Source organism: Homarus americanus, unplaced genomic scaffold (genome assembly GCF_018991925.1).
Source record: "Homarus americanus isolate GMGI-L3 unplaced genomic scaffold, GMGI_Hamer_2.0 scaffold29703, whole genome shotgun sequence".
Classification (NCBI taxonomy): domain Eukaryota; kingdom Metazoa; phylum Arthropoda; class Malacostraca; order Decapoda; family Nephropidae; genus Homarus; species Homarus americanus.
In genome coordinates, this window is record NW_024718832.1 from 636,187 (window position 1) to 658,744 (window position 22,558).

Consider the following 22,558-nt stretch of genomic DNA (forward strand, 5'->3'; position numbering starts at 1 on the left):
TACTATGTCACAATGTTGAGATGAAATAGTTTCTAATGAACTGTTAAAAAAGATTAAAGAGCAAAATGTTTAATCAGCGTATTAAGCGTGAGCGAAGGGAAGCAGCCATTAGTGCCTCCCTGGTTATGAGATTGAAAGAGGCAGTGCAAAGTGTATTACAGCCTGGAGGTACAGGTTGTAGTAGTTATACTGGACAAAATTCCTTCACAGGATCTTTGGGACCAATTCTTGGACATTCAGACAATACAAATGCTTTGTGTAATGTGTTGGAAGCAATATTTATTCATGGACTGCGTGATTCTTTGGGTGAACGAATGTCATCTCTTCTGGGATCTGACCCTGACCGGATGCCTGTCCCAAACTTCTGGCCAGTCATCTTAATCATAAGCCATAGGGACTTAATAGAGCAGGTGGGTACTCACAGGCCTGTTCAAATGATAGTCATTTTTCACAATACAGTAGTATACAAATGTCCTATTAAATAACCATTTGACATGAATGTTAACTATTAGTAGTTTTTTATTGTAGTTGTTCAAAAGGTTATGTATTGATAGAAGAGTGCTATCTATATGTTTTGTTTAATATATACAGCACACCTACTTAGAATTTACCCCTAATTATGCCTCCTAAGGGACCAACAAGCAGAGGAAATGGTTTATACTGAAGAAATTAGACAGTAATAGTACATTTTATGCATTATTTTGCCTTTTTTAACCTTTGCTTTGATGATTCAGAATTTTCGCTAATCCGGAACCGGTCTGATCCCAATATTCACGGATTAGCGAGGTCCAACCTGTACAACTGTCGTGAACAGGACGTATGTATTTACCCCAGACCGGGTCCAGAGAGAGAGCCACTGAGATAAATACACACGTCCTGTCCAAGAGTAAATGCAAAAAGTATGTAACTGGTAACAGTTAGATGTGTAAAACTGCAAATAACTGTACAATATATATATGAGATTTTTGTTTCTTGACTGTAGATCCAAAGTTTTGACGCCCTCCACTATATTTACAATGATAAATGTGGCCCAGAGCCTACAAAAAGTCTGGGACCACTGTTGTACAGCATATAGGAAAAATAGAAAGAGTGCATATAATGCAAAGAGGATTGTTTTATACCAACACAATATGCAGGTGTTAGAATCATTTAATATTATTGCTTTGTAGGCTATTAATAGCAACAAATACAGGTATCCCTCGCTATACGAATGGGTTACGTTACTGTAAAATAATTTGTTAAGTGAATTTCGTTTAGCAAACAAAAATTTTTTTGGGGAAAATGGGGTTTAGTTCCCAAAGGACAAGAAAACCTCCAGTATCATACCTCAAAAACATGAAATCAGTTCCCGAACAACAAAAAAACCTACCTAACTAATGATAGTAGTGCGGTACATAACTACAGGGTGTACTGTGTTGTAATTTACTGCCTAACACATTAGAAATATTATTAAAATACTATCTACAGTATATGGAAATGTGCAGCTAAAACTGTTCAGGAAAAGCTAAATCAAAGTTTAACAAAGCTGCCTGTGGTGTCATTTGCATAGCTGCTGGCTGCTTCATGTTTGGCTGCTCTCAAGCGTTGCCATATCAATGCATCCTGACTACCTCTGCCGAACCTTAGCAACGCTCCCACTCTCACACATGTAGAAATGTTTAGTCCCTTTATATTTTTGACCTTATGATAATTATTTCTTTAAAAATTTTTGCCAATTATGTATGTAGGATTGTGTGTGTGCATGTAACTGAGTAAAAAAAGTGAAGAAAGTTAAGTTTATCTATCCAAAACTATGAGTTAAAAAATAATAATAACATAACTCCTCTCAGCTCATCCTGCTTACTCACTGGTGCACGAAGAAATGTTTATTCACTTTATGTTTTGATATTATGATAGTTAATTTTTTTTTTTATATTTTGCACATTCTGTATGTAGGATTGTGTGTGGATGTAACTGAATGAAAAAAAGCAAATATGAGGGAAGTTATGTTCATATACTCATAACTACAGTATTAAGTTGAAAAATAACTATTGTACAGTATAACATAACTCCTACCTCAGCATGGTAGGGAGAGCACTATTGGGATGTGGTTGCCTCAGCTGACTCCTGGGGGGCACATGATTTGTGTGTTTGCTGGGACCCAAATTCGTATAAGCAGGGAAAGCTTTGTGACATGAAAATGAGGTGGTAATTCAGGAGATTAAAAAAAGTGAATTTTCGTATCTCGAACGTTCGTATAGTGAAGGATACCTGTACTTGTATTATGTTATAACATAGATATACAAATATGCTTTTTCTGCTATGTAGGTAAGCGAGCTGTCATTCATCAGCAGTGAAGTTGGAAGAAGTCGTGCATGGGTACGTGTAACCGTCAATCAGGGACAGATCTGTAGCTACCTCAGTGTGTTGCTGCATGATACTCGTACTCTCAAGGACTACTATAGGTAAGACCTAACACAGGATAAAGCCAAGTTGATGACACCTTCAAGATTAATACTCATAGAAAATGTTAAATTTTTATTTGTGTACGTGTATGACAGAAACTAGTGCTAATAACACTAGTCAAAGATGCTTGACAAGTGGGCACTGAAAAGTGGTGGGCAGGGTGAGAGGTTGGCCATTAGGGCTGATGGCCTGAGCAAGAGGTTGACAGTGAAGGGTAAAGGGCAGAGTAGGGTATTGACAAGTGATGGAAAGGGAATGGCAGCGAGGTTTGATTGGCAAGACAGGACAGTGAGAGGTGGTGGGGGGGGGTTGAAGATTTAGAAGGAAGTATTCAAGTACTGAAAAGATGTGGGATAAATAGGGACTTTTAATGCTGTTCAAAACTATAGAGTTTATATTGTAAGAGATGCATACTGTATGTTCAATGTTTGTCAAGGAGAGAGAAGTTAGTAGAAGTAGGAATTCATCAGTAATGTGTAATGTTACCATGGAATATTAATATCTTCATGGTTAGAGTAGTAAGAGAGGTAAAAGCAGGAGTGATGAAGTGTATTTCCTGGCCCATGAGATGCTTTTTGGCTGTTAAGATGCACCTTAATATAAATAAGGAAATTTGGGCGAAGAAATATTTTTAAACTTACAGTAGAATTGCGATATGTGGCTTTAGGCAATACAGACAGTGACCGCTATACAATGGATCAGTATACGCTTGATCAGTTTTACAATAAAAAAAAATTTAACCATTCACTGCTATCCAATGGCTAAAGATCAGTTTTATTATGGTTACTCCCCGAATAGTCTTCCTGCATTGTCACTGCTATGAAGTAGTGAAGGGCAATAAGTTACAATATTCTGAGATATGATGACGCAATCTTGGAATGGCGTAACACATGCGACTCACGTGGGAGGTTCTGCCCGTGCTCAGTGATTGCCAGGCTAAGCAGTTGAACGTGTCACATCGCCCAGAGGATGGTTTACGTGTGGAAGAAGCTATTCTTTAATCGTAAAATAATATACCTGTATACTGTACTCTACTGGTAAATGTGTGGAATAAAGAAAAATAATAAAAAAAATACTGCTTTGCCATTTGGCAATCTTGTCACTAGTACGGAACAACAGAGCCGTGAGAGAACTCCATTCCCTCACCCTTGCGCCCTTGTGCTAACTCTCACACAAAATAAATATTTAATCCCTTTATGTTTTTATTTCATTTGATTTCTTTTGGACAAAGTCTTTATGAACAATTGTGTGTGCATGAAATCAAGTAAAAAAAGAAAGTTAAGAAAAATACGTACAGTATACCTACCTGAAAATACAATTTGAAAAATAGCAATAATGCAACTGACAGCTTGGGAAGCGGAGATACGTACTGACACTATACCTCCTTCCCATGATTCCTTGGGACGTAAGAAATGTTTATGCCCTTTATGTTTCTGACCTTATGATGATTATTTTTTATTTATTTTTTCACATTTTTATGAATGATTGTGTGCCTGTAATAAAGTACAAAAAAAATTACATATATCTACCCAAAGTTTAAAAATAACAATAATGCTGCTTAAGGCTTGGCTGAGGGCTGGGATACCGAAGCCTCACCTCTCTCCTGCTCCTGTGATCCACACAAACTCATGGGGACTTGAAAATTTTTTTGGTAATTTTTTATCTCGTAAATAGGGAGGTGGTCTTAAATCATCACCATCATTAAAGCAAGATACAGTATTGTAAATAGAGATATCATAAATCAAGGTTTACCTGTACTGTGTGCATTTCAAATCACTGTGGTGGATATTAACTCATAAAAATATAATTTTTACCCCCCAAAAGTTATAATATTATATACAATAGTAAAATACTGGTATACCCCGATAACCGATGCATATGGGGACTGTGAAAAGTCATTGGTTAGTGAATCAATGGTTATCGAAGCAATTAATCCCATAAGAATTTAAGAAATTTGGGAGGTTTGGGACTGGTCACCCCACAAAAACTCCCATCTGCCCTTGATATATCTGTTGTGCACACTGTCAAGCAAGAAAAGAAAGCAAGCATAATAAGTATAATATAAGGAATAAAAAGCATAAATTCAGACTTATTTACCTGTGTTGAGGATAGAAACCGTTTAGGGTGACAAGTTCAAGTCTCTACCAATCTGTGTTGGTCCATCACCACTCTTATTATGCCTTATAACATCACATCAAGCAGCACAAGAGGAACTATCACTGGGGCATTTAGACATGATTTCATAACACGAAGTTGGAAATAATGAAAAAACATGAAGTCAAAGACACAGGGTAAGTGTAAACAAGAGTAAAAATTATGGGAATGAGTCGGTGGCAACTCGCAGAGCCTTCTCTTGGCATAGAATTCGCACCATGCCACTGCCTGTGAAATTCAAAACGGCTCATCTGCTCTTGTCCCAATCATTGAATCACGAGATATCAAAGAAACTTTTAGGTTATTTCCCCAATATGTAATTGTCAGTTATGTGAAGTGATGGTTAATGGGATGTTGGTTTTTGGGGTATAATGTACTTTTATACCCACCCAACTACAAGAGAACACATTAAATTTCAATGTTGGCATATTTTTAGGGCAACTATGGAATACTTCTAAGATTCGACACAACTCTTTGGTGGGAAAAATTGGCAAAACTTGAGCGCGTTGCCACTTCTGTTATGCGGAAGTGGACAAAAACATATTAATGCATCCACTGTGCGGTAAAGGGTTAAGATTTTCAAAGGTGCTGTCAGTCAGCCAACAGTACTTGGGGCTGAGGAGGCAGAAGTGGTGCTTGTCTGAGGTTCAGGTCAGATCATTGTGTAAATAGACCAATAGAAAAAGAAGGAATCAGCTGTAATGTCACCAAGACTGTAACATGCACCTGGGCTTTCCTTGCAGGTCAGGTCATTGTGTGAACATAAAAGTCAGGGATCAGCTCAACTGAAGCCTTTAGAAAGTTTCAAAGCCAAAGCCAAGCCAGAAAATCCTACCTTCCAGAAGCCTAAGCTTCAACCCCATGTCTGATGGAGATAAACAATCATGTTAGTGGAGGAAAGTTATTAAGCTTATTTTACTCTTCACCACTGATCGGCTCGTTAGCCGCTTGGGCGATCGGTCACGTCTCTGTTACGCATTGTTGGCAAGTACTGGGCATGCACCGGCTCCTGAATGTACCTGAACCAGCTCCAGTGTTGGTCAAGTCTTGTCTTGAAAGAGCTCACGCTCGGTGCCGTCACAACACTTTCTGGTAGATTGTTCCAAGAGTTCACAACTCTCACTCCGAAAAAGTTTGCCCTCACGGTGTTCTGGACTTGCGGCTTCTTCAACCTTGAGCTGTGACCCCTTCTGGGGCGAGCGTCCGCCAGCTCCAAGTAAGGACACTTGACTGAGTAGTGCCCCTTGAGATGCTTATACACCACTATTAGGTCACCCCTTGCTCGTCTGTAGTATAAGCTAGGCAAGTTCAGGCGCTCCAATCTCTCAGGGTAGCTGAGGTGCCGAAGTGCAGGCACGAGTTATATTGGTATGAATGAATTGATAGAATGTGATGATATTGTTGGTATGGTTTTGCTAGGATATTCTCAGTTGTTTTTGTAAGTATATATATATTATTTAATCTTGCAGACCAACAGCATTTTTGCGTGATCCAGAACGCGGAGACATTATGTTGAGAGTTCTTCAGCCAATATCCTCACTTACTTTCAACCTAGCTACCAATGCTGCTGTCCTCAACACCTGGACACAGACACCACTAGTGCTAGCTGGACTATGGGCACCAAATGTTCAGGTGAGCAGAGGATTTATCAAAATGGGACAATTTACACTACAATTGGTAATGTTTAAAACCTTTTGAGTACAAGTTTTTGTTAATACTTTTACAACTTTGTAATTGTTGAATTTAATGCTGGTAAAGATAATGCTTGCATTGGTTTGTATTAATGCTATTAGTATTTTTTGTCTTCCTTAGGTTGCAGTGTCTGATCCTATTTTGGCAGCAACAGATGTTGCCAGCACGGTATATGATGGACAAACTACAAATGTGAACAGTAATGTATTTGAAACTCCAATAAGTGACCAAATGTTTGACATGATTATTGGAGGAACACCAGAAACTAGTTTCATAAGTGATTATATGGAAAAACATAAACCTTCAGCAAAATTTGAAGATGTTTCCACTCCTGGTGAAACTGAGCAAGATTTACTTGAGAAACCCAAAGATGCACAAGGAACAGATAAAAAAGAGAAGAATGAATCTACAGTGTCTGGAAAAAGTGAGAGAGATGTACAAGACCATAAGAAACCAGAAGTTGTCTTAGATGAAGACAGTTTGTTGGCAAATCAGAATAATCAGTTTGAAAATTCGTGCACTAGTACGTTAAGTAGCAAAGGCTATGTGAGAGAATGGAGCGAAGATTCCCTCTCTCGAAGTGTGATTGAAGGAGCACCAGAATATGATAAACTTTTTTCAGATTTTGGATCAATTGGTCTTTTTCCCTCAGTGCCAGGATTAGCAGTAGCTGATTTAGAGCCATCTTCATCATCTACTTCAACCCCAAGTGTTGAGGTATCCAATGAGGTAAGACTTACCATAACTCAAAGTTTTCAGTTTATATACCCATTTGGAGACTTCTTACACTTTTTTGTGTAAGAAGTACTGTACTGTATAGTGGAAAATATGAAAAATTTGGGCTTTCATTTGATGTATGTTTTGAGTATGATTTTGGTTCATACACATCATACACCAGGCATTGCTGGCTTGGGCATGCTCGTCCCCTGAGAGTTAAAACCATGTGATAACATGTAATGAATCTTCACTGATCATAGTGGTAGCAAAGAAAAAAGCTAATTACACAGTGAGCGAATTATTTACACCATGAAGTTTTTAGATATGTCTGACAACCTGCTTATGTGGCAGCCACATATTCATTACCTCAAATAGTCTTGTCAGCGTGCTCTCAAGTTATTGAGAGTCTTGGGCGCACTTAGTGGGGTGCTAATCGAGGAACTTTGCTACACCTATACCACTTGCTAGGTAGACCCAAACTGGATTATGGGTGTGAGGTTTATTCCTCAGCCACTGAAGCTAGACTCAATACACTGAACTCTATTCATCATACTGGGGTGTGTCTGGCAACCAGTTGAACCAGTACCTTCAGGTGTAGTGTGAGATGAAGTGGATGATGTGGCTGTGTACAGTATACTGTATATACTCGAGTACAGTTTGAGTTCTTATGATCAATTTTTTATGCAAAATGTAAAGGATTGAACTATATATGTATAGTATTTTTGAGGGGTTAAAATGAATATATAATAAATGTCGGTAAATAAAAGTTACTGTCTTAATTGTCTTATATTTGTCATTGATTCAAACTACTGAACCAGTAGTTAGAAGGTAACAAGTTACTTTTCTTCTGTAATAAAGTACTGTACCTTACTGTACTGTATTACTAAATTTAGTTATTGAAAACCTTTAAAATTTCCTATGCAGAAGCTGTGTTGCACAAGTAAAGGAGTACAATACCTGTACAGTTATACTTGTCCTTATTATTTTAGAGTAGTATTAATTCAAGTGAATTCTCTGGTTACAGTATTTAATTTTTACTCAATACAAAAATCCTGTCACTGAATGATATTCATAACTTTCTTTCAGTCATCACTCTCTGATATTGCTGAAAAGCTGAACTATGAGATTCTTCCACATCAGCTACCAAGTGAAGAGGTAAGACATAGGTTTGGAACTTCAATGTCTTTTATAATTTGTAGTTATAATTAAAGTTTTTGGTGGGGACTATTTTTTACAATAAAAACTGGATGCAGCATACCCTGGAAATAACACAGTTTTGTAAGTCTCACATAATCTTTTGCGTGCAAGTACCTGTACTGTACATATACGTTCTGTATATACTGTATGTGTGTATGTTTATGCATGTTTTTTCTATACTGTACAGTATTAATGCTTATCCTGTCTTCTGTGTATTCTACCTGATATTCCTTTAAATTTCTTAAGTTTTTGAAGCTTAATAGTGGATTTATGGTTTTTGTATTGGGTTGTGGGCCATTGTAATGGTGATGAAAGTTTAAACAATTGCAAAAGTTGAGAGTATAGTTGTTCAATTACAAGACTATGGTGTCGGATCACTTGACAAAATTTGGCGTGAACCTTGTGGAAGGGCAAGGGGAAGCAAAGTAACAGAACAGGCTCATTGTACCAATAATTTTGGATGAAGTTGTAATCCCAATTTATTATTTGATAGTGGTCATCTTAACTGGGTCAGGGTTTTATCCTGAGGCCATAGATAAATTCCTGCCGTTCCTGCGAGGACTGGCGAGTAGGGTTTGCTAATATTGTTTTTACACTTGTCTTAAAAAAGGGGGGAGATATCAACATTGTCAATGAAGGTCAAAGGCAGTCTTAGGTGCCTCCTCAATTTTATTTCTTCCCTCTCTAGTTAATTATAAGTTTGCAGATCTGGTAGGTCAGCAGCCAGCACTAGTTAAGGACGGCTATGAGTTGAAGGTTTTTCATGAAGAGTTGCATCAAGATCTCAGCCCATAAAATTTGACCTTGAATGTCTTTCATGGAGTGACTCAGATGTTCATATGGAGATAGCCTGAGAATATATCTAACTTAAACAATTGATAAATGGTAATCAGTTATGACACAAAAATTCTTTTAATGTCTGAGGTTAATCTTTCACATACTTTTTCATACTATGTCTTCAGTAAGGAGAGGTATGGCCTAGTAGAAAGAGGAGAAAGCAACTCAGATCTTTTAACATTATCAAAGCATTTTCAGTGCAAACACTAGAATAATTTGCTAATTTAAGTAATGTACTGTATTTATCAACACTAAGGATCATGATCCACCAAAATCTAAAGAATTCAATTTCTCATATAAATTTAACCAAACTGTATCTTGATTATAGTATTTTATGAATTTCAGGATACCAGCCGCCTCTTACCATTGCTAACACGACTGACAAGTGAGGAAGGTCTAGATTCACAACAATACCAATGTCATCAGTGTAAATCATATATTGGAATGATTTATGGTAAACCAAGGTAATGTATATATATATATATAGTAACAAAATGTTACATCTTTTTGCATATACGTACAGTATTTTACAAAACTTAAGTTAATAACTTATGCTGTATACAGTATAATATATACACCCAGGAATTAATATTTAGAAGTTGCTCAACTGTGTAGAACAAAAATAAGGAAAATTTACAGTAAAATCATGCTGTAATTTGATACTTTTAATTATGGATGTTCACTATGGATTCATGAAATTCCTTAGGTTCTAATTCAAAATAAAAATTTGAGGATAGCCCAAGAGACATAAAGATGATATCTATATATATACGATGTTTGTTGATATTTTTGGCATATTGTACTGGGTCCAATTTCATTAATGGGTTACAAACTTTGTAAGTGTTTAAGGAGTTCTTATCTCCTGTGGTGGTGATGCACTAAAGAGTTATGGAATCCACAACTTGAAAAGTTACAACGAAAAGTAAGCCTAAAATGGCTGACTTTTTTGTAATTTATGGTGGTTCTGAAATGTCTCGTAAGCTTCTGCAAGGCGGAAATAAGGCTGTTTTCTCTACTTCCTATACCAAAACACACAAAGCTACCAAACGTACTTCAAGCGTGTAATGAGCTAAATACTGTACTCATCTAGAAGATACAGTAGGAATTTATAGTAGTAGAGATAGGAAAGTTGATAGCATGACTCGAGGGTGTAAGGATCATGTCATATATATTAACACAGGCTCAGTATAAGTGTAGTATATAAAACAACAATGCGTGTTACAGCTTTAATTTACTAGTTCAACAGGGGGTTATGTGAGACTCGTACACAATGTATTCCTGATTATGGTATATTCCTGTTAGCTAACAAGAAAATTGGGACTTCCACTATGTCGTTGGGGTGGGGGTTAGGATCACCTCACTACTGTCTACACAGCTAGCACTTACGTTGACACGATGAATAGATGGCACATCATCAATGAACTGGACTGAGACTTCGTTGCACTTGTTGTTGGTCTTCTTCTCCAATACAGCTGATGAAATGACGTGCTGACATCACAGGGGACGACAGGCTGGACTGGGGAGTGAGTGTTGCTGGCCCCTTCAGGGTTACGACTCTCCTTTCTTCTCCTGTTCGTTCTCTTTTAATCAGTTTTCTTGGTCGTGCACCCATACAAGCTGATCTTATATATGTTAGTTTATGGTGATATGACCTGTTAACTGTAGACCGGCTCCTGGTGCGACCTCTCCTTCCTGCTGTCTGGAGGGCAGCTTTTATTGGATTAGCAGGGTCATAGCGCCTGTTCCCTCATCACACGTAGGCAAGAACTCCGTTTCCCTTCATGGCCCTTGTTGGGTCAGATCTTTATCTTATTTGATTACTGTAGGGTGGGTTGACTCAGGTGGGTGTGCTTCACTAGTTACTGCTATATGCATTGTTGCCCTTCTGGGCTGGACACTTTGGTCTGATAGACAATCATTATTAGTGTCACTAGTGAAGATGAAACTAATGATTAGGTCAGTGGTTCCCAACCTCAGGTCGTGACCCAAATCAGGGTCGTGGGGTGTCCTCAGTAAGCCTTCAGACAATTAAAAAAAATATAGTACTTATCATAGTCAAAAAAATTTCTGCTTAACATTCAAGCTATATAATATATTATATGCCTGAGGGTCAAGACACCGTATTGTTGGGAAATTTAGGGTCGCAGCCAAAAAAGGTTAGGAACCACTGGATTAGGTACTACTGGAGGATATGGTTAACACAGGAGGAGTTGTTTGATTTTTTAAATTTTTTCCACATGTTCTTATCATTATAGGAAGTATTTTAAAGAAGGCTGCAACCTTTTATTTTAATTACTGTATAAGTATTTGTTTTAGTTTCTTAGTTTTTCTCTATCTGTGATCATAAGTCACCTGTAGTGCAGGGCATGAAAGATGAGGGAAACTGCGGGGTAAAGCACGGTGAAAAACTGATCATATGACACTGAAATAATATCTTTATGTGCTTTGTATGTGAAGAAATTAATTATTTACCGTAAATACTCCTCCAAAAATTCTGCCGAGTCAGTACATGTTCTTGTCTGCTGTTTGTTTACAACTGACTCGATGCCCCCCCCCCCCCTACCCCATCCAAAGGCACCATGATGCTTCAGCAAAGTTTCTTACATTGGTACCAGATATCAAAATAAGTACTTTCTATTTAATATGGTGGGTCCGTCCCCTGGCTAGGAAGTTAGGTAAGTGAGGTAGGTGTCTTTGGTTGGTTATGTCAGGTGCTATTAGGTTCTAGTAATTGTCGCCCCATTTAAAATATATACTATAATGGTAAGAACATCTGTGGAAACAATGAATGATTTTAAACAACGCCTTCTGATGTTAGCTCTCTCCTCCAGGAGTACCCGGGTGATTGTTTTAACTCGTGACCATGCACTCTGTAGGGAAAGGGTGTTTAGGGATTCTTTGGACCCTCTACAAATTGATGACCACCTACTGCTGTGGTACTACAGAGTACCACTTCAGGATACATTCTGGCTAGATATTGGTCGAGTGGCAATGTTGTTTCATGCAGTCCCAAGACTCCCAATGCATGTGTCTGCATTAATTGTATTGAGGTTTTTCACAAGTGGTACTTTTCAGAGTGTAGTTGATGATGTTACTAGCTTAAGACACTCATCTGTGTCAAGAATTATTGTGACATTTGCTCTAAAATAATAGCATTGTACTGATGGTAATCATATTGCAATACTGTACGCTATTATTATTACAGTGTATATGGCAAAAATTAATTTTTATCCCAATTTCCCCAACTGGTATACAATTTATATATACTGTATATAGAGAAAAAAATACTATTAAGTTTCTGCCGCAAATTGATATTTTTTGGGTATTTTAACTAATAAAATTATCAACAATATTACCGGGTAGTTGTTCAAAGTGGGCAGGGCTTTGAAGTAGAAGGAAAACGTGGGTTAAATAAGTAAAATGAACACCAAACAAACTTTTATAAACCTTACCTAACCCATAAAAATCCTAAACCTCTAAAGCACTTACCTTATTTCTTGTTTTCAGTGTTTAATGGGTTGGTGTAGTTTTCAGTGTTCACTTGGGGAGGGATCCATAAACTCGAAAGCGATTTTTAGTCATTTTATAGGTTAGGAAAGGTTAGGTAAGGTTTTCAAAGGTTTGTTTGGTGTTCTTTTTAGTATTTTACCCCACATTATCTCTCTACTTCAAAGCCCTGCCCACTTTGAGCAACCATTATTGTTGGTAATTGGGGAGATCTAATCATATAAAATCCTTGAAAAATATAAATTTGCACTGGAAACATATTAGAATAAAGTTTTATATTTATATTTTTTTTCTTCTCCCTTATAAATAGCATACCAATTGGGAAAATTGGGATAAAAATGAATTTTTACCTTTTACTAACATTATTATTATTAACGAAAACTCCATGATCCATTTTCTTCTGTAAGTGTTGTCAAAAGAACACGATACGTGCATCCGATGCGGTCTTCTGTTGTTTTGATATGATTGGCTTACGTCTCCTACTCGGTTATACTGTATATCAGTCGTAGTGATTGTCCAAGAGGAAAATAAACTTAAACACGCCACCGCCACCTGTCCACATTTTACGAACTAATGCCGGAGTCCATACGAACACCACAGCAAAGTTACGAACTGTTATTGAATCTGGGCCCTGTACCATAGATATCATCTCAGAAGTTCATGAGCTCTAAAATGATTAAAGATATTTTATTAAGGAGCAAGAAGCCATTATAAGAAAAATTGAAAACCTATCTTTTGTGGTAAAATAGTACAGGTACTGTTCAGTATTATTCATAATTTGGGATTCATTAGAATTCTGACTCGGCTGGACAGGTAACTACCACTTTCCCAAATAACCTAGTAATTCAGAGGTGAATTTCTTTTAATATTGCTTGTGTGTGACCTACTAATGTGAATGTTACAGTTGGGTTCAGTGGTAGAGGTACAGTTGGGGACAAAATTTCGCTCCCCGTGATGAAACCGAGTCATGAGAATGAGTCTCCCAACTAACTTTCCAAGACTGTTTCATCTCGTTTGGGGTTGATGTTGCTTCATTTTGGGCGGGAGAGAACTTTTGACCCCGACTGTACAATACACACACACATACATACCCCATACACAGAACATGTATTTGCCAGATGTAAGAAAACAAGTACCCCGGTACATTTTTTCAATGCTTTACAGAGTGTGTAGTTATGACTCAAAATATTACTGCTATGAGTGTCACGAGGATGAGGCTGCCTTGATTCCTGCTCGCATTGTACATAATTGGGATTTAAGTGCTCATCCTGTCTGTACCACCAATGCACGATGGTTAGCTGCCATCCAGAATCAACCTCTCATTGATCTCCGGACAGTCAACCCAAAGCTTTATTGCCATGTGGATGACTTGGCTGAAATGCAGGTTTGGTCATTTTTATACAATGATGTGATACAATAATCAATGTTGATGATATAAAATCTACATGAACTTACATTCTTTTGCTTAATAATCATTGTTTATACTCCCATTACATTTTATTTTCCTGTCTATTAACTATTAGTCTAACAATCCTCTGTAGTATATTCTCCATTTTTTTCCATTGAATTTATCTATTTTCTCACTGTCAGATCTCTCTCTCTCTTCCTCCATTCATTCATGGGTCTCCATATTTCCTCATAGTTCTCTCCTTCCGAATTACCAACTCCTGCATTTAAATACCCTTTCTCTGTCACTATATCTCGGGGTGAAGCTTTCAGTGTAGTTTTTCAGGCCTTTTCAAAATCTCTCTCTGTCCTCTTTGGCATACATAATATTTGATAAAGTTTCCATTGTGAACTTATGGAATCTTTTCTCAATATATTGACATAAAACTGACATATCTTCATAATAGTTTACAGGCATTTGTAATTCACAGATGCTGCGTACTCAGTTACTGTATGTACGGGCATACCTATTCACTTGTAGGTCAGGTGTTGGGGAACAACTAAGGAAGATATTATGGCCAAGTGAACATATGTATGAACATGTTCACCTCTACTCAGTTTCTGTAAGTATTTATTGAATATATGTTTGATGCTTAAATCTGGGTTTAGAATAGTAATATACAGTAGTTGGTGATTCTTTGTGCAAAGCAATTTTTTTTTAGGTTAGATTAGGTTTTAAGTTGTTGGCTTCAAAATTTCTATAATTGCCCTTTCTCCTTAACATTAAACTTATGTATGATCAGTAAGATAGCACAGTTCCTGTGCTCAGTTTAGATTCCCCAAACTTGGACTTTTCCCCTGACAAATTTGGTACCTTTTATCATATCTGAGTGTTCTGGTGAGACAGGCTGGAGATTTTAGGCCTTGGGTGGGCTCCAGAAGCCAAATATACTAGAGATGCATTTTACTGGGAAGTATGCTTTTATGGCATACTGTTTTAATCATTGCTATAATATAAAATAGAATAAAGATAACAGTTGGAAGTTGAATAACCACAAGTAATATGCAGTTAAATATATAATGATTTCTGCTGGCTTCCCTGACAACTGTGAATTTATGCAATGTGAGGGTGTTGGTGGATGTGAGTTTATTTCTTCATCTGTGTGCACTTGTGTGCATGCATGTGTGCACATAGATTTGTATGTGTGTTTATTGGAATTGAGAGGGATGTGGAAAGCCAAAGTTAACAGGGATTACTGTTAATAGAAATGCAGATGTTGATAAATACAATGATATGATGTACTGTACTGTAATAGGTTGTTAGTCATGGGCCACAAGAGCTTAAATATTGCTTAATGTTTATTTGAGCTTGGAGAGAGACATGTTTATCTTAGCTTTAGGGTTATAGCTGCAGTATCTTAGATAGTTGGTTCACACTAAAGAAAATTTACTGTAGGGCACTCTCTTTGTCTTGATGCTGTTTGTTCTACAGTACAGTGCATACTGTACTTCTTATTTAAATGTTTTATAGATTTTGAATGTGCAATACAAAATGTGTTAATCATTGTTGTGTTCTGTCATATCGGAGTTTTTATAATTCTTATCAAAGGTTGAGTAAGATGAAGGTATTTATTAGCTTGCCTGCTTGAAGAAGAGCTTATACTACTGTATACCCTTGATATAGTAGTCTGCAGTGTCATTGTCATGTAGGGTTTGTTTTAAGTAATGAAGCACAATGATTCTTAAACATTCATACCTTTTTGGGGAGAATCATAGGTCATATTAAATTTTAAATCTGATTATTGTTCTGCTGTACACAAAAACAACTTGCTACAATTACTGGATTTCATGTGTGTGGTTATCTAAGGATACTGTATTTGATCATCTCCATGATTTACTCTTAGTATCATATGATTGATCGACTAATGACATGAAGTCATCTCCCTGAGAGAATTCTCTCTCTGAAACATCAGACAGCATTTTAGATCTATCAGTTTAAATGAAGTACCCGTGTTTTAAAACCAGACAGTGTCTGGGGTTTTTAAACTGCAGTTTAAGTTTGAAGGCTAAATGCATATATACTGCATTAAGTAAGCTATTGGTGCGTGAGCTAATCGGCTATCTATAAGTGTCAACAGAAATTCAACAAATATCTTACTTTTTCTACGGCAACAGAATTGCTTATACATTACTGTACAGTACTATAGGTAAAAAAAAGGAGAACTTTTCAAGAAAATTCTATAATGTGAAAATAACATGCTACAGTAATTGGTTCTGTTAGGGGCTAATTTTTTTATGGGATTATACATTAGGAGAGAGCAAAAAAAAATTTAATGGGGCACCGGTGCCCAGTATACAGTACATGTTCTTGTTTTACTCCCTGAGCTGTAGATAAGTTCTGTCATTATTTTATCAGTACAGTACCATGCATAATGCCATTACTGTACAAGTTTTATATCATAGTCTTGCAAATACAGCTACTCCTCGACTTACGACCTACTCGACTTATGACCACCCGGACATACGACCACCCCAGTCGTACCAAATTTTTTTCAATTTACGTATTTTCGAGTCCTGACGTTAGTGATTGTGCTGTGTACTGATAAAATTTTTGCTTGTAATTCATTTTAAAATGGCTGGCATGCTTGAAAGTGAGAGTTTTGTGGTGCTGAGAAGAAAAAGAGACACCCATTTTAGATTTTCTATGTATTATCTTTGCATTTTCAACTTACGACCAATCCGACTTATGACCTGGATTTGGGTCCCTAACCCCGTCGTAAGTCTAGGAGCAGCTGTATGCATGAATAATATTTGGATTGTGCCTCTAAGTCACCTTTGAGCTGTCCAAAGTCAACCCAAGTCAAAGACAATTTTCACATACCTTCATTCAAATCATATTTTCAGGTATGTAGGATATATCAAGCACCCCAGATTGTTTCTAAATTTTTAAGATAGACAAGTTTCTAATCTTTTTCGCTAATTATATTAATCTATGTACTCTGGTATGCCCCTGCCGGAGAAAGTTTTGCAATATTATAAATGTGAGGAAAAAATTTATTTTGATTACCGGTATTGACTTATTTATTACCTACACTTTAAACTAGCAAATGATACTCTTATATGAGAACTACATAGTTAGGGCAATATTTTTGTACCAAAAAACTTTGCTGTAACTTTCTACGAGCTGTCACCTGTAACTGGAGTTTTGTTCACTTTTGAAGTCTGTTTATCATGATGATTTCTATGACTATATCCTTCAAATGATGTACATTTTTATGCTTCAGGATTTACAGCTGGTGTCCACTGGCCAGCTTGTGCCTCGAGTAAGGCAGGCCGTCACCTTTGGCCGTGAGCACATAAATGGGTGTGAGGTGTGTTCCCCTCGAGGCTTCATCTGTGAACTTTGTACAGATAATGAGATCATGTATCCATTCCAGCTTGGCAGTACATATACAGTAAGTACCTTTGTTTACATAAGCTTTTTTGTTAACCAGTTTACTTCAGCTGGCAAATATTGGAATCTTAATGTGTTGTCTGATGGTAGACCCTTCTGCCATATGGCATCACAAAATTGTGCTGATCTGACTGACTTTCTGCGTCATTTACACACAATTGCAGGATCTCAATTATTTCTCTTACTTTGACAACACAACATACACAGTTTGCTGTATATTATTTCTTACTCTTGATTTGTTTAATTTTTTCCATTAATTTATTTATTGATTTATTTATGGTCATTTTTTTTTATTTGTCCCCCAGGCCATGATGTGGGTCAGTGAAGTTTTCCAGGATGGGCTAAATGTCCCAAAAAAAAAACAATAATAATAAACAATAAAATAAATAAATAAATAAATAAATAATAATAAAACATGTATAGGGTGTATTTATATTTTTCCATTCACTGCGGCTGGTACAGTCACAAAGATGCATCAACTCCACCCTGGTTCTTGTACTCGCAATTTTACCTGGCAATGCTTGGTTAAGTAAAGCTGTATGTAATGGAGATTGTGATTGGTGGTTCTATTTTTTACTGTGTCACTGTCAGGATAAATATTAAAAAATCCAAAGGTATCATTTTATAATACTGTACAGGTAAAGCTTGATAAACGATGTCTCGTTCAGCGATATTCCGCTTTAATGGTGGTCATGAATTAAGACCATCACACTATTTATGATAAAAAAAATCGCTGTAACGATGTCCATCAAATATCCATCTATATCCATTGGTTGGATTGTTCTCTCATGTCAACTATGGGTTTTAAATACTCAAAGTAATCAGTGTCTTGCAAAAATTCCAGCAGTGCAAATTATATTTTTCTACATTCAGCCAGTGACATTTTATAAGGAAACAATATTTAACCTTATGCACCACCAAAGGTAACACATCTCTGGCTGCAGTTGTCAGCTGCGGTAATATCTACCCGCGCCCTGCCACATGGCCAACCCACGCACTATAGCCCTGCGCTTGGTACTTTGTCAGTTTCATCTCCCTGCCATCACATAGTTCCACAATTACTGTTCAGCATCTTTGACTGTATGTACAGTATGTTGTTCTTGTTATTGGTGGCTTTTTGTTTTTTCTTATAGTGTGAGGACAGCACTAACATATAGATTGAACTGTGTTATGGTGACTGTGAAGTACTATTTCCTGTGTTTGTGTTTTTGTGACTAAATTGCTTCGCCTCTGTTGTGAAAATGGTGTGAGCAGTGTTGGCCGCTATCAGTTTTTTTATTGTTATCGTTCGTTCTGTTTTTGTGACTGTAAACGGAGGAGTGTAACTTTGAAAATGTCTGGGAAGGCCAAGGCAACTGTGTCTCTGAGGTAAAGCTTGACATTGTGAAGCTGCATGAGACCCAGAGGCTGTGTGGGAGTCAGAGTGACGTCTCCACTCCACCTACAAGAGTCCCCTTAGCCTTATAGGGGACATGTGATGATGATCAGGCTTATTCTTCTTGATGTTGTGAGTGTCTTTTAATTGTTTTCTCTTAATTTTATAAATGTAGGAATTTTTTTATCAGTGATACATGTGTGTTTGGGGACTGGCTGGGAATATATCCCATTGAACCCCGTGTTATAATGCTCCCGAGCTACAATATTTCACTGAGTGATTGGTTTTTAGGGACCTAACCCCATTGTTTATCGAGCTTTACCTGTAATAACCTATTCATTATTATTTAAGATCATGAGAAGCTTCCAATTATTTGTATATTGCTTAAATAATGAAGAAATTTTATTAATGATATGGCAACTCAACTACAACCAGGGCTGCCACAAGATTCTCACATCAAATTTTCTTCATTATTTAAGGAATTATACGAACACTTGGAACCTCTCATGATCTATTATAACAATGAATAGTAGTTTATTATTTCAAAAATGCTACCGTTGGATTGTTCAATACAGTAGACCCTTGCCATTCATGGGTTTGTGATTCTCGATAAGCAGATTGTGGCTATGGTGGCTAGCTTGCAAGCCTTTTCCCGCAGCACAACAAGTCACCCCACACAATGTCTCGTGTCTAGTGTTTCTGTGTGAAATGGCCCCTAAAAGACTGCCTAGTGCCAGTGCTAGTGATGCTAGTGGAGTGAAATGTAAAAGGCAGAAGTCAGTGATGACCCTGACAAAGAAAGTTGAATTATTAGATAAGTGCATAAGTTAAAGGAGGGGATGAGTGGTGCCGTGGCTGGTCAGTTGTTTGGTATAGGTATACAGTAGTGCACTAAGGTAGTATAAGTTGCTATTCACGGTCTTGCCTATTCACGCCTTGGAACCTAACCCCTGAAAATAACAAGGGTTTACTGTACATATTTATCCTGACAGTGGTACAGCCGGAAATAGATCCACCAATCACAATCCCCATTACATACAGTCTTACTCTCCTAAGTATTACCCAGAAAAATTGCTAGTACGAGAGCCATGGTGGTGTCGATGCATTTTTTGGTTAATTGTACATGTGGAGTTTCTTGAACTAAAAATTCCTGTACGAGACAATTTTGTTGAAATAATTATGGTAAGAACAGTATTTGACTTTGACTGTGCTATTTGTTGCTATATAGTGGTCAATTATATTCCTTTACTGTGTACTACCGGCTTGAGTCTCAGGTCTTACTTGAAACCACACAGAGCCAAGAAGAATGGACTGATGCTTATGAAATCCCCTTCAGGGCTGGGGCAGGAACGAAGATGTCACCCAAACCCATCTACCTCCTCTCAATGCTTCTTTCAGTTAGTGATGTGAGGAAGGAACTTACATGAGGGGATTCAAAACACAACGAGGAAGTCACAGTGCTCTTGTACCTCTTCTTACACTAATGGTTCTGTCTCTCAGTGCAGCCAGTCCAATCCTTTTAAGTGTGAATTAGATGTCTTGGAAAATTTTACTCACCCATAATGGTTATCAACATAAATCAAAGCCAATTTGTTTGACAGTATCTGGTGAAACAGGGCAGTGTCTTGGGTTCATCTCTATCCATCCCAGCAGTAAATGGGAATTTCTTAAGCCTCCATTCATTCCTTTAAATTATTTTATACTGTATATTGTATATTTTTTTACTTGTGATATTTTAGTTACCAAGATTTTTACTTTGTTTTGTATTTACAAGCATGCATTGAGTAGACATGGGTGAGTAATCTAAATTGTTAGGTTCCTTGAAACTTAGGTACATGAGAGTGTGTGTGTATGTGTTTTTTTTTTATAAATTCATGTGGTTGGCATTTTTGCTGATAACCACAAGGTAAAAGAAAACACGAAATTCCCAAGCGCTTTCGTGTAATTCACATCTTCAGGGATGAGTACAGATTAAAATAGAAGTGCAGAACAAATTATGTATTATACACAGAGGAGGGTGAGAACAAGTACACAGAGGTCAAGTATAGGTAATGACCCTACTAATCTTTACAAAAGCACCACAGTGGTCGGTAGTCAGGTCAGAGGGAAAACTGACCCAACCTTCTCACCTGGTTACAAATCTTCTTAATTACAAAATTGTCCAATTTGTACATACCGTTACTCAAATTCATGTTAACGGATAATTATTTGACCTGCAGTGGGTTTTTCAGACCCCCATCACATACCTGTATATTCGACCTGTATATTCGAGGAGTGTTCAGTACAGTACACTCCATCTTAAGCACCCAATAAACCAAGTATATTATTTGGGTAAAAATATATTAAATTTGAATAACTTTTTTAGTGTGTATAACATGGGAGCATCATGGCTTCCTGTTAAATAATAGTGGCAATTATATTTTCAGTGTGCAGTGTGCTATGGAGTGTACCATGCCATGTGTGCCCGAGGACAGAGGGCTTGTCCTCGTTGCATCAGGAGAGCAGCCAGGAAAGAAAGAGATCAAAGTTAAGTTGGTGAATATATGAAATGTGATGAATTCATTTTGTTGTATGTTTACAGAGGAAAGCAAAATTACTCGATAGTTATTTGTAGTAGATTTTATATACAGTATTGTTACATTTTCAAAGTGACAAGAGAAAAAATTTTTTTTTTACCTGTTTTGCAACAAGACCACTTTTGATTTAATTTTTTGAGCATGTAAATTTGTAAAAATCATGCCAGATTATATTACTCTGTAACTATAAGTTCTAAAAAGGATAGTGTTATTTGATCATTAACTCAAGAAAATTGTGCCTTTTACTCTAAGATATAATTGAACTCTTTATTTTCCCTTGTCTTTGAAAAGTAAACCTATTTTTTCTTTGATATTTACAACCCAAGTGCTGTACACTTAAATTATCACTTTATTGTATTATAAAATACAAGATTTATTGATTATACAGTTTTGTGTGTACAGTACAATGATTTTCATATTATCCCATTTGTTAAGTTTAGGTGTATTATTTGAAATTTTCAGTACAGGGCTTGTGTACACACTCTTGGAAATAAACATCAAAATTTGGCATGTATGTATGTTTATTATATGTGATAAAATGCAATGAATATACCTTCTGATGTGTTATCTAAAGTGTTTACATCTTCATACCAAAATTTTGTAGTTCCCTTCAAACTGGTGAAAACATTTTCTTTCCCAAGGGGTTCAATAAACTTCTAAGAAATGGGAGAGAGATTTCATGTGAGAAGGTAGACTTCCTTATAGATTACTCTTCGCTCTATTGTGACATAATCTTATTTTCATTTAAAAAGATTGTCTGTACTTGGTGTCACTGTTCACTACCATAAAAAAATGTATTTGGGGATGTATCTACTAATTCACAAATAATTACAGTAATATTACCCAGCAACAGTCTACTGCTGTTGTGAAACTGAAAGCATTTTAACCTCCTGTAATACAGGCATCCCTTGAGTTATGGAAGAGTTACCCTCCTGAAAAATTACTAAACTCATAACCAATTTTTTTTTTTGTAGACTTTCATTATGTAATTGGAGATGAATTACAAGGCTTTTTAAGTACAGTAGTACAATACTGTACTGTACAAATTAAATTGAAAAACCTGAAACACCTATGGCCTGGGACATGCTTTCTAATTGTTTGAGGTGAGCTGCCATTTAATTTGGGGTCTTCGAACGACAAAAGCAATCGAGGTTCTGCTTTGTCTGTGCGTGCATGCGTGTGTGTGTGTGTGTGTGTGTGTGGCAGTATGTCAAGCAC

General features: G+C 36.9%; 1 protein-coding gene across 1 annotated transcript; it reads left to right on the plus strand.

Moving 5' to 3' along the window:
- Positions 1 to 65: 65 nt before the first annotated feature.
- Positions 66 to 21,907, plus strand: LOC121859846. The gene is made up of 10 exons (XM_042356811.1): positions 66 to 410; positions 2,308 to 2,444; positions 6,069 to 6,231; positions 6,412 to 7,020; positions 8,095 to 8,163; positions 9,388 to 9,506; positions 13,714 to 13,933; positions 14,427 to 14,558; positions 17,220 to 17,390; positions 21,191 to 21,907. Exons 1-10 carry the CDS (start codon positions 66 to 68, stop codon positions 21,293 to 21,295), a joined length of 2,070 nt encoding a protein of 689 aa, XP_042212745.1. The 3' UTR covers positions 21,296 to 21,907.
- The last annotated feature ends 651 nt before the right edge of the window (positions 21,908 to 22,558 follow it).

Bases quoted from the DNA above. Each gene is read 5' to 3' on its own strand.
- LOC121859846 (XM_042356811.1), top strand. From the start codon at position 66: ATGTTTAATCAGCGTATTAAGCGTGAGCGAAGGGAAGCAGCCATTAGT. The intron at 7,021-8,094 runs GTAAGACTTACC...ACTTTCTTTCAG, and splicing joins GTGTTGAGGTATCCAATGAG to TCATCACTCTCTGATATTGC. The intron at 17,391-21,190 runs GTAAGTACCTTT...TTATATTTTCAG, and splicing joins AGCTTGGCAGTACATATACA to TGTGCAGTGTGCTATGGAGT.